Below are 13198 nucleotides of genomic sequence, written 5' to 3' on the forward strand. Positions count from 1 at the left end.
GGTTCAGTATACCACTAGAACTGGAACTACTACTAGCCCAGACTTGGTGCGTTACTCCCAGGTATGATTTTGTTGTCATGACTATCTATGTAAGCATTTATTTAAAATATGTAACTCACTTTCACTTATTTCAAACATGGCATAAAATGTGCCAACCTTTCACAAAATTTTTTCTCTCCACATTGCTTTTGAGATTTATACCTCTCTTGTTTATTTTCACTGCAATGTAATATTCCATTGGGAGATACATTACTTTGTGTTTTGCCAATTACAAGTAAGACTGAGCATCTTGTTTGTTGGCCACTTAGATTTTTGTGTGTGTGAATGTCTGCCTTCTACTCACTGCCCATTTTTCTGTCAGGATATTTCTTGTTCTTATTGCTGTGTAGGCTTTCTTCATGATTTTTGGCTAGTGATCTTTGTGGATTATTTGAGTTGCAGACCATCTCCTACAATGAGACTTGTCTTTTCACTTTAATTACAGTTTCTTTGAAAAGAAGTCATATAATTCATAGGTTTGACCACACTAAATGTACATTTTATAATATGTGGATTTTGTGTTGTATCTGAAAAATTATCTTATGGGGTGCCTGGATGGCTCAGTCAGTGAAGTCATGATCCTAGGGTCCTAGAATTGGGCTCTGAGTCAGAGCTCCGTCTCCCTCTGCCGCTCCCCCTGCTTGTGCTCTCTCTCACTCTCTCTCTCAAATAAATAAATAAAATCTTTAAAAAAAATTATCTTGTAATCTCTGTTCATAACTATGCTCTATTATTTTTCTAAAAGTCTTAAAATGTTGCCTTGTCTTTAACCTTACTACCGTTGATGTAAGTATGGTATATGGTAGGAGATCCAAATTCTTGTTTTCCTATGTCTGGCCAGTAGCCTGATCACCACTAGTTGAAAAGTACATCCTTTCTGTGCTGATTTGTACCTCCACATTAGGAATCCCATGTGAAGTTTACATGTATGTATGAGTCTGTTTCTGAGCTCTGCATTCTGTTTCATTCCTCTGTTTGTCCATCTCTGCCCCATACCACATCTTCTTCATTATTAAGCCCACATTTCTCTTCCGTATTGGCTTAGCTTTTCATGACTCTTTGCACTGTCAAGTGATTTTTTTTTTTAATTAGTTTGTCAAGTTCCCTGAAGAACTCTGTTAGGATTTTTATTGGAAATACACTTAATTTAGATTAATTTTGGCAGAATTGACATCTTTACAATATTGAGTCATCCCATGCATAAACATATTTCTCTTCAACCAAGCCTTTTTAAAATGTCCTATAGTAGTGTTTTATAATTTCTCCATCACATTCATACATACGACTTTTAAAAACTTATTCCTTTTGATGTTATTTTGACCAGAATATTTGTTCTATTTTGGAATTGACTATTATTGTCCTCTAGGAATGCTGTTGATTATTTTATGTTGATAGTGTATCCAACTAACTTTCTAAGCTTTTCCATTAGTTCTAATGGTGGTTTATAGATCCGTTTGGATTTTCTGTATAGACACTAGTATCTGAAAATGAGGAAATTTTTTTGTCTCCCTTTATAGTTCTTCTACCCATTATGTTTTTTCGTATCTTATTGTTTGGGTAAGTCTTCTCGTACAGTGTTGATTTGATGTTATATCTTTATCATCTTTCTGACATTAGCAGGAATGCTTTAACTCTCTTACCAATAACTATGATGTTTGTTTTGGGATTTACATAAACACTTTTTCCTATTTTGCTAGGATATTGTGAATGAATATTAAATTTCATTGAATGCTTAATCTGTCTTCAAGAAAATTAGCATATGATTTTTCTCTTTCTATTCATAATACGGTAAATTATATTACTAGGCATTCTATTTGAATCATACATTCATTACTGAAATGAATCTTACCTGGTAATGATGTTTTATATATTTGTGTCCTGATAAGTTTAATTCGTTTGTATTTTTTAAAGAAATTTTTCACGCATGTTCATAAATGACCATAATCTATAACTTCTTTCCTCATACTATCTGTGTTTAGTTTTGGTACATGACTAGATTTAAATTGTTACTTCACAAAAACCTTCCAACATAAAACATTTTGGAACGCAGTTGATACTTCATTTTTGTTTTCCTTTTGTAAAGCCAAATCTCTCTTTCCTCTCGTAATCCCTGTGATAGCCTAGAAATTTAAGTCTGTGGTTTGGTGTCTGGAAGAAATCCCTAAATGGTCAGGAAACTAGGTCAGTCAAAAGAAACCACTTTCCCCCTTTTAACATGCCCCTAAAATCTCAAAACTTTTTTTTTTTTTACTTCCAATTAAAGAAGAATTTATGCCTACTGTTTTATACAGTCACCCTTCTCTTGGAATAGAGAAGAGTTACCTAAACTGTAGTTTGAATCTTTCTTTAAGAATGAAGAGTGAGGAAAGAGAGACCATTCTTTATATTGAATTTCTATTTTAAAATTATTAGCATATTAAAATCATCTAAGCTCTCTTCCTTCCTCAGAAGATGAGAGTAAAATCTTCCCTTTCCCTTTAACTTTTTCTCTTTAGTCTGTAAATGTCAAGTCCCTGCTTATAAAACATTCAGCTAAGTCTAGTTTAAGTCTAAAAAAAAATTATTTGGGCCATCCTTTTTTTTTCCCTTGAAATGTAATTCAGAAAGTGAATCATGGGATACATAGAACATGAAGACAATGAAAGGAGGGGGAAGTTTTCTTTTCTTTTAGTGCATTTTCCCACCACCAAAATCTCTTTAACTTCTGCACGGTGGTAACAATGTTTTTACCCGCAGGCTTTCTTCAAGTGGACTTTCAAGGCCAGTATTAACGTATCAGTGAAATTAATGGAACATTTGGTGCTGTTAACCTCATTCCATTTTCTGTTCCCACGTGCACATGTGCCGGTGTGGATGCAACAAGTTAGAATGGCAGCTGACCTAGTTAGGTAGGTGGGGAAAGGAAGTGGTGCTGAGTCTATTGTACACCGGAAGGGGAGAGGCCCCATTCCTGTCTCTTATTCCATGTGAGGCAGTAGAATCTTCAAGGTCAAAATACAGTTCCTGCCTTCAAGTTCACATCACTGGTCAGAGAAAATTTTACATGTAATATGTTCTGTAAAAGAGAACAGTGTTTCCTCTAACTACATTTCCTCTAATTACATTTCAAACAAGTAAGAAATGTAAGTAAGCAAGTATGAAATGTTACCTTCTTTTTCATAGTCCTACTCAAAAAGGAAGAAATATTTGGAACTTAGGGTATGGGGGAAATACCCAAAACCCAAAGGTGGGATGACTCTAATTTTAGCTGTGAGTACAAAACACAGTCTATGAATCATTCCCTCCTGCCAATGTACAGGTAGGGTTGTTCATTAGATACACGGATGCAATGAGAAACCTGGTCCCCATCCTTAGGCTGTAACTCTAGGACAGTCCTGGTCTTTATGGAGTATCTTCAGTGGCTGGTATACCACATTCCGTGGTCGCATCTGTGCTCCCCTAGTACAGGGCATATTATTTTTTTAGTCAGTCGTCTTCCTGTATCTCCCATGCTCCTATTGTTCACCAAACTCCAGCCAATAGTGGCTTCCTTTCTGTAACCTCACGCCAGTGAGTCCAGAATGAGCTTGGTGTGCTCAGCGGATTTCTTAAATGACTTTCTCTTTCAGCCCTCCCCATGCTCCAATATCACCTCTATCAAGAGCCCTCCATGACTGCTCCAGTGCTCTTCCACCCCTACCCAGCCTCAGCTGCTCTCCCCACATTGCTCTTTTTGCTTTGTATCACATAGGATAGTGTCATATTGTGTTGTTTTGTTTCGTTTTTCAGTAAAACCAATACTTTATTATTTTTCACATAAACGTTTCTCATTAAGTGATAACGTATTATGTCATGCGAGTTTCTATTGTAATTTCTTTAGGTTTTTCTGCTTTTAGCAAAATAGTGCTTTCAGATTTTATTTTATTATGTAAGAATGCTTAACGTGAAATCTACCCTCTTAACAAAATTTTCAGAGTACACTACATTATTGTTAACTTCAGTACTGTGTTGTACAGCCGGTCTCTAGAATTTGTTCATCTTGTTACCTGGAACTTTTTGCCCATTGATTAGCAATTCCTCCATCTCCCCCCATCACCCGTCAAACCCCTGGTAACTACCATTCTACTCTGTGAGTCTATGAATTTGACTACTTTAGATTCCCAAGTAAGTGGAATCATACTGTATGTGTCTTTTGTGACTGGCTCGTTTCACTTAGCATGATGTCTTCAAGGTTTACCCATGTTATCGCAGATTACGGCATTTCCTCCCTTTTTAAGCCTAAATAATATTTCATTGTATGTAAATACCACGTTTTCTTTATCCATCCATGGATTAAGTTGTTTCTACATCTTGGCTATTGTGACTAGTGTTGCCATGACCATGAGTGTGTTAATATCTCTTCAAGATTCTGATTTCAGTTCTTTTGGATAAATATCGAGAAATTGGATTGCTGGCTCATATGGTAGTTCTATTTTTAATTTTTTGAAGAACTGCTTTTCACAGAAGCTGTACCATTTTGTATTCCCACCAACAGTGTACAAGGGTTCTTATTCTTCACATCCTTGCCCACACTTGTCTTTTGTTTCATACTATGTTCTTTATGTATTCTGTTATTAACATTTACCACCCCTGATCAGGGCATAAGCACCATAGGACAGGGCTTTCACCCACATTCTTTATACCACACCTCCGTACCTGTAACGATGCCTGTCATGGAGGCTTTCAATAATTACTGTTAAATGGAGAGCGAACAAGATGGTGGGCCAAATACATTAGGACAATGGCCCTATGACAAGGGCATGAAAGAAATCTCATTACTTCTTCCTCACTGTTCCCGTTCTTAGCATTTGTCCTATTTTAGAAAATGATTGTAAAGGAAAGCTAAGCAGGTGACTCAAGCTAGGGCTCCCAGGTAGACAAGGTCTTGCACCAAAAACACCGTAATGCAGAGTCCAGCCCTCGGCTTTCTTGAGTCGGCCAGGAAATAAATCTTTCAATAGATGTGTTTTTAATAGAGTACATGACTAGGATTCAGCAGCCCTGATACTAACCCCAGCTGTGGCCATTAATTATTAGCTGTGTGAACTAAGGTAAGCTACTTCCCTTGTAGGAGCCATGATTTCCTCACCTTAAAATGAGGGGTTGGACTGGAAGGTGTCTGAGCTCCCTCCTACCCTGTGGTTTGAGCAATGAATGCCAGTCATTCATTTACAGGTGAGCTATACCTGGAGCCTGGGTGTGTCCCCTGAGACACTTCCTCCTACCAGGTAGTTCACTCTGGAGATGAAGTTAAAGCTCAGAGGAAGCTGGATTAGCCTAACATATAGAACACAGAGAGTTGGATATTTTCAAGGAGTATTTCTGTTAAGCCATGACGGATTCTGCTCAAAATTCTTTTCTGATCAGAAAGAGGATTTATATTGAAAGACCTGGACACAAAACCTAGATCTTGAGCCCTCCATCCTCCAGTAATGGAAATCACTGGCCCAGAAATGTTGCTTCTTTGACTATTACTTTTCTTTTTTTTTTAATAATAATTTTTTATTATGTTATGTTAGTCACCATACAGTACATCATTAGTTTTTGATGCAATGTTCCATGATTCATTATTTGCGTATAACACCCAGTGCTCCATGCAATACGTGCCCTCCTTAATACCCATCACCAGCCTATCCCAATCCCCACCCCCTCCCCTCTGAAGCCCTCAGTTTGTTTCCAAGAGTCCATTGTCTCTGGTGGTTCATTAGACTATTACTTTTCTTTAACTGTTTCTCTTCATCCAGTGTTTAGGTCCCAATGATTAGATTTCAGCTGTGTTTAATTTATTCATACCCATCTATCTGTAAGAGATATTGGTACAAGTATCAGGATTGTATTTTCCAAAGTAAAAATAATCTTACAAAGGGAATATTTTTATAGGACTCTTAGGAATGAATGTTTGAAATTGGGACTATCCTGAAATCATGCATTGGTAAAAGATCCTTTCAATGTGCAAGATAGACCAATGGATTTTAACGTAACAGGGTATAGTGTATTGGTATTGGCATCAGGCTCCAACAGATCTCTAAGAAATTATCATATGTTCAGTTTCAGTGTAATATCAAAGAGTATACACACTTTTCTGAATAGGTATTCAAAGACTCCTCTCTTTTCCGGTGACATATCTATGTGAGGTTGGATTGTTTTCTGTGTACTTCATCAAAATAACGGGTGCCTGGGTGGCTCAGTTGGTTAAGCATCTGCCTTCAGCTCAGGTCATGACCTCAGGGTCCTGGGATCGAGCCCCCTACTCAGCAGGGAGCCTGCTTGTCCTTCTGCCCCTCCTCCTCCACTCATACTGTCTCTCTCAAACAAATAAATAAAATCTTTAAAAAAATAACAGATTGTGACAGATTGAATGTATAAGCAGATATGAGAATCCATCTGTGTTCCATTAAGGTCAACATTAGAGATTTGCAAAAATGTAAAACAACCTTACTCTTCTCACTAACTTTTGTTTTATAAAATCTATTTTTCACAAAAGTTATTTATATTAACATGTATTAGACTTATTAAATGAATTGATCTATTTCAAAAATATTTAATTTTAATTTCTAATAAATATCCATAGGTATAATCCACATAAAGAATTTTTTAAAGTGTATACAGGTCATAATAGCACAAAGTTGGAGAACAGCTGCCTTGAGTGAAGAGGACCCTGTGGAAAGCTCCACTTCTCACGTAGTTTACAGTCGGCATTGTCATCTCTCACCTTCAAATAGGAAAGGACAACTGAAGATCCTGGGTGTTTGGGGAGAGCCTCTAGCATGAATGACAGAAGCCAAAAGGATCAAACAGAATAAAGAGAGCTCAGGAGAAAGCAAAAGGCAGGAAAGAAAAGCCCCAGATAATTAATAATAATATCTTTGAAGAGAAGAAATTTTGCACTCATAAGAATGGAAACATTAAGAACAATCTAAAGAGCGTATTTCTAAAAAAACACTCTGAAATTAAAAATCAGATAGTAGAAAGGAGAACGGTTAATAGAGGGGACAGAAAATAAAATTGAAGTCTCCCAGAAAACAAACAATAAATAAGAAGATAGAAAATAGGAGAGGAAGAATAAGAAAGATTAGGGTATTACACCAAGAGATCTAAAATGTGAATAGTAGGAGATTCAAAAAGAGAAGAGAAAGTGGGGGGAAGGAAATATCAAAGACCTAATTTAGGCATGGAGTTTCCTTAGCTTTTTGGTCCCAGGATCCGTACATACTTCAGATTTACTAAGGGCCCAAAAAGCTTTTTTTATTTATGGTGTATGATGTTTTTTGTTTACCATGATAGAAATTAAAACTGAAAAATTGTTAAAACTTCAATTTATTCAATAATAATGAACACACATTCTTAGAAAAATAATTTTACTGCTTTTTCCCTAACATTTGTGTATATATTGGAATTGGTTTACATTTTTGCAAATGTCTTTATTGTCTGATTTACTAAAAAATCACTGGATTCTTAAGTGGGCTGCTTTTTTTTTTTTTTTAAGATTTTATTTATTTATTTGACAGAGACAGCGAGAGAGGGAACACAAGCAGGGGGAGTGTGAGAGGGAGAAGCAGTGTTCCCGCCGAACGGTGAGCCCAATGTGGGGCTCGATCCCAGGGATCCCTGGGATCATGACTTGAGCCAAAGGCAGATGCTTAATGGCTGAGCCACCCAGGCGCCTCCTTAAGTGAGCTTCTCCTTTCCATCTGTTACCTCATCCCAAGTCATGTCACCTGGAAAAGTCCACTGTACGCTCATGAAAAAATGAAAGTAAAAAAGCCAATATTGCTTAAGAATTTTTATGAAAACAGTGACCTTACAGACTTCTGAAGGGGTCTCAAAAATCCAGGGGTCACTTGGAGAAGTGATGCTTGAGAACATTTCCCAAATAGTCAAGTTGGTTCTGTGCATGAAAATACTCATCCCTTCCCTCCTACATTGTTGGTGGGAATGCAGGTTGGTACAGCCACTCTGGAAAACAGTGTGGAGGTCCCTTAGAAAGTTAAAAATTGAGCTACCCTATGATCCAGCCATTGCACTACTGGGTATTTACCCCAAAGATACAGACGTAGTGAAGAGAAGGGCCATATGCACCCCAATGTTCATAGCAGCATTGTCCACAATAGCTAAATTGTGGAAGGAGCCGAGATGCCCTTCAACAGATGACTGGATTAAGAAGTTGTGGTCCATATATACGATGGAATATTACTCAGCTATCAGAAAGAACGAGTTCTCAACATTTGCTACAACATGGACAGCACTGGAGGAGATAATGCTAAGTGAAATAAGTCAAGCAGGGAAAGACAACTATCATATGATTTCTCTCATCTATGGAACATAAGAACTAGGATGATCGGTAGGGGAAGAAAGGGATAAAGAAAGGGGGGGTAATCAGAAGGGGGAATGAAACATGAGAGACTATGGACTATGAGAAACAAACTGAGGACTTCAGAGGGGAGGGGGGTGGGGGAATGGGATAGACCGGTGATGGGTAGTAAGGAGGGCACGTATTGCATGGTGCACTGGGTGTTATACACAACTAATGAATCATCGAGCCTTACATCGGAAACCGGGGATGTACTGTATGGTGACTAACATAATATAATAAAATATCATTAAAAAAAAAAAAAAGAAAAGAAAATACTCATCCCTAAGTCAGCCGTCACAGAATTTCAGAGTTCATGTTAACAAAGAGACAACTCTAAGAGCTTCTAGAATAGAAAATCAGGTCCCATGAAACCTGGACCACGGATCAGAATGTTCCTGGACTTCTCAGCAGCATTGGAATTCATAAGGCAACAGATAGTTTCCCGAATACTCAGAGAAAATTATTTCCAACCAAGAATTCTATATCCAGTCACATGATCAGTCAAGTGGGAAGGGAGAACATTCTAAAACAGGAAAAGTCTCAGAAAATGTATAGCCTATTACCTTGACTCAGACAGCTACTGTATGTTGTAATCGCCCAAAGAAGAATACATCTGAAATGGTATCCAAGAAACAGGGCATCGAACACAGAAGGCAGGTGAAGCGCATCAAGATGGTGTTGGGAGAACCCAGCAGGTGTGGCGTGCAGGTTAACCTGTGGAAGGACTGAGGGCTGCATCAGGGAGATAACCAAGAAAGAATACAACCAATAGATGATCTGATGTTTGAACACAGGGAGGCGAGAGTTATGCTTCCAGCACAAAGTTTGAGGATAAGTTAGTGGTGTGTACTTTGAAAACTAAGCAAAAAAAAGGGGGGAGGATGATTTTAAGTCCAGGGAAAACATGGTTGTACAAGAAAGGAAATGTAATTATGGTATAGTCCCAGGCTCAGCTGAGAATAATATTTATACAGTCTTCAAAATGTAAGCTCTGACTTTTAATCTAATCAAATTTCATAATAGAAATCATTGAGATCAGACGAGGGGAAGTTTGGGAAATTAAGAAGTAAATAATATCTCAAACTGAAAAATACTGAAAATGCTGTATCGGCATGTTTAGACCCATGGATAGAAACAGCAAGAAGGGGGCGCCTGGGTAGCGCAGTCGTTAAGGCGTCTGCCTTCGGCTCAGGGCGTGATCCTGGCGATCCGGGATCGAGTCCCACATCAGGCTCCTCCGCTGGGAGCCTGCTTCTTCCTCTCCCACTCCCCCTGCTGTGTTCCCTCTCTCGCTGGCTGTCTCTCTGTCACATAAATAAATAAAATCTTTAAAAAAAAAAAAAAAAAAAAAAAAAGAAACAGCAAGAAGGTGAGAATGCTTCTGGAGAGTGGCAGTAGAAAATGGGAAAGAGAAAATAAGAAACTCCTTGTTTTTGTTGTAATTCCTGCAGAACGATTTAACTTTTTATTTTTTTAAAGTAGGCTCCACACCCGATGTGGGGCTTGAACTCACGACCCTGAGATCAAGAATCGCATGTTCTACTGACTGAGCCAGCCAGGCGCCCCTATTTAACTTTTTATTAAATATGTAATATACCTCTAAAATAAACACTTAACATAATAAAATATGTATTACTACAACTTATATAAAGTGCAATTTGGAAATGTGTTACCATTTAACTCTGTGATGCCCTTTGACCCAGGAGTTCAATTTATAGAATTTTGTCTAATAGTAAGTTGGTTACATTAATTATACTATATCCACACAATGAAATATTTTGCAGTTACTTAAAATAATGCCACTGCCATTAAAAAATAAGACAGGTTTTCATCTGAGGAAAGATATTTCCTCCCAGCATATCTTTCCTTTACAGCACTATCTCCATTTATAATTTTATTTTATTTATTTTTTTTAAGTAAGCTCTATGCCCAACATGGAGCTTGACATCATGACTCCAAGATCAAGAGTCCCACGCTCTACCGGCTGAGCCAGGCAGGCACTCCCTCTCTGCTTATAATTTTAAACTTGTTAGTGTGATCTTTCATGGAATGTCTGACTCTTCCAATGGGTTCTGAGCTCCAAGCACCCAGGGACCGTATCTCCCTTGGCTCACTGATGTGTTTGTTCTTAGGCCTTGCCTGGCATTTGGTACCTAGACAGCTATTTGATGAATGAGTAAGTAAGTGTGTATGAACATGTGTACAGACAATGCCAACCGTCTAGAAGACTTAAATGTCAGGCAAGTCTTATCTCTAGGTGGGAGAGTTAAAGGTCGGACCTGTGTTTAAATCCCTGGGGTACCATGACCTTGGGCAAGTTCCTAACCCAAGCCTTGGATATAATGACAGTAGGTCCTCAGTTATCCAATTAACTATGATTCCTTGTGGCAGTTGCCACGTCTGGGCCTGCCTGCTCTCCCACCTCGAAAGTGTACTTCGGCTTTGACCACTATTGAACACTTTAAAAAAAAATGATTCCTTGTAAATGCCATATAAATATGTAGGCCTCTGAGTTACATAAAATGTTCTCAATCATCAGACTATAATCTAATACTTTCTGACTATTATTTTTTTATTAGTGAACTTCTACAAGATTTGGAAAACTGTGAAAATGATCCTGTGGCCATAGCAGAATGTTTTGTGTCCAAGGTAAGCAGGGTTCTTTTCTCTGAGCCAACCAAGACAGACGCAGATTGCAAATTATTTTCATTTTGAAGTTAAAATGGCTCGTTTGTTCCATACTAGATGAAGTTAACCACTAATCTCTCTCTCTCTCTGTTTTTTCTTTTTTTTCCACTAGCAAGGGAAAAAAATAGTATTACTGTCCCCAGTAAGTTAGGAAATACAAATTTAGGTGTCCTAGAACTTGTATCGTTCCTGAACGATGTTTACGCATATTTCCTAAGAAAAATGGTGGGGAGGAAAATCCAGGATAGAATAATGTTTGAAAAATAAATACTCACAGAATTCCTCAAGACCAGCTACAAAAATCTGTTAGAATCTAGGTATTTTATCTATAATCTATGTGGCACTAGCCTAGGCTATATAATTATCCTTGGAGGGGGAACTAAATAGAAGCAGAATTAATCTCTTAAAAATGCATTCTCATTTTCCTACATTTTTCTTAAGCTGCATTGATAGTTTAGAAAAATAGAAGAAAAGGATCTGACCTTTAAAGCTTATGTATGAAATGGTCAGCTCTGACCCTGCACCAGGGTTCCGAAACATACAAGAAAATCCCTTTAGGTTGTTTTCCCACATGCTTCCTACCCTATATAGAATCTCAAGTTTCTCTTAAACATGCAACAGCTTTTGTTAGGAAAAGGTCTAGTGGAAATTATTTTGCAGCAAAATGTCACGTGATTTCCACAGTTGTGGTTTCAAGGGTACAGAGGTGTAAGCAAGGTTCATGATGGTGCTCGGGACCGACCGGGTATGAGCACCTCCCTGAGAGCTGCAGAGTGCACTGTGAACTTCGAGATGCCTGACCTGGCTCAGGACTTGTTTCAGAGCTGTTTCTTATAGCCACAGATCCATCCAGTGGTTTCAAATCCAAACATAACACTCTGGGTTTTATTGAAGCATGATTCCTTAAAGGCAGTGGTTGGGCTTGCGTATCAAACCCTCGTGACTGTGGGCGGGTGTGTGGATGTCCACGCGTTACCGTGCTCACACACACAATTCTTTCATACGTTGCCTGTGTCATAATTAATTCTCGTAAAGGGTAGGAATTTGAAAGAGGGAAGGAAGAGGGAGGAACGGGTAAAAAGATGTGCCGCGTAAATCAAAGAAGATACGTTAGAATAGCCACGGCGCGTAAACAACATGGGAGCGATCGGAAACGCTCAGGCTTTTACTGGTAACTGTAATCACAAGTTGATTAAAGACGGTCCAGCATATGCTTAGCTCCGGCTTAATTATTCACATAAAAGTTTGTTGATGTGCCACGTTGCCAACTCCCAGATCTTATTTTTTCATTGTAATATTGCCAAGTTTAATTAGAAGACTGACTTCAGCACTCCACACTTTCACATGGAGGCAGGGCTCTGTGTGAGTGTTTGGTTCTGGCACAACCTGCTTCTCACTCAGCACCCTGAAATTTAGACGATGTTACGTTTTCTGAAACGCAACCAGCTGCTCGACTCTGGGGAGGAATGGAAAATTGCTTTAATTGCGAGGCCATTAATGAAAGAGGGAAAGCTGACGGTTGACTTCTGCTTTAATCTGAATCACTGGGGCTTACACAGAGATTCATCTTTGACCTTGTTTTTGTGGCATGTGGAGGTTACAGAAATCCTTCCTGACGAAAGGAGAATACAGTACTTCTTACCTGCTGCTTATAAAAGAACAAGGGGCTGCAGAGACCATTCTCTCGAGGGACAGAAATAAAAGTTCCCCAGGGGGGCAGGCCAAGCTGTCTCCTGGCTGATTCAGCTCCCATTTGTCTGCTCGTAGGGCTCTAGAAATAGCTGGAACAGGTTTCCTGCTTCCCTGCCTTCACCTCCATCCTCATTTCTGTCTCTTATCTCGGATATCAGCTGGGCTGACCCGAGGCAGTGTTTAGGAGGGAGACAGAGTTTATCTTTGGAGACCCCACCTCCTCTGAACCCCCTCCTCTCCCCTCCCATTGATGCCCTTCTCCCTTCAGTGCCCAGGCATGCACCCCCATGCATGCGTGCGCACACACCCTACCCACTTACCGAGATTATCCTCAAGAAAGTGCTGCCATTGACTATTCATGTCACTGGAATGAATTCAGGTCCATGTTACCTCTCCCAGATGCTACTT

The 13198-nt window shown here is 38.8% G+C and overlaps 1 protein-coding gene across 2 annotated transcripts in view; it reads left to right on the forward strand.

Moving 5' to 3' along the window:
• Window positions 1-13198, forward strand: part of PLEKHG1 (pleckstrin homology and RhoGEF domain containing G1) — a 218388-nt gene that overhangs the window by 164648 nt on the left and 40542 nt on the right. For both annotated transcript variants that reach the window (XM_045805347.2, XM_087865582.1), the window contains one exon: window positions 10990-11059. In XM_045805347.2, coding sequence (XP_045661303.2) covers window positions 10990-11059 — 70 coding nt within the window. The remainder of the gene's footprint in view (window positions 1-10989; window positions 11060-13198) is intronic.

Source organism: Ursus americanus, chromosome 11 (genome assembly GCF_024610735.1).
Source record: "Ursus americanus isolate L20-20 chromosome 11, mUrsAme1.1.p, whole genome shotgun sequence".
Classification (NCBI taxonomy): domain Eukaryota; kingdom Metazoa; phylum Chordata; class Mammalia; order Carnivora; family Ursidae; genus Ursus; species Ursus americanus.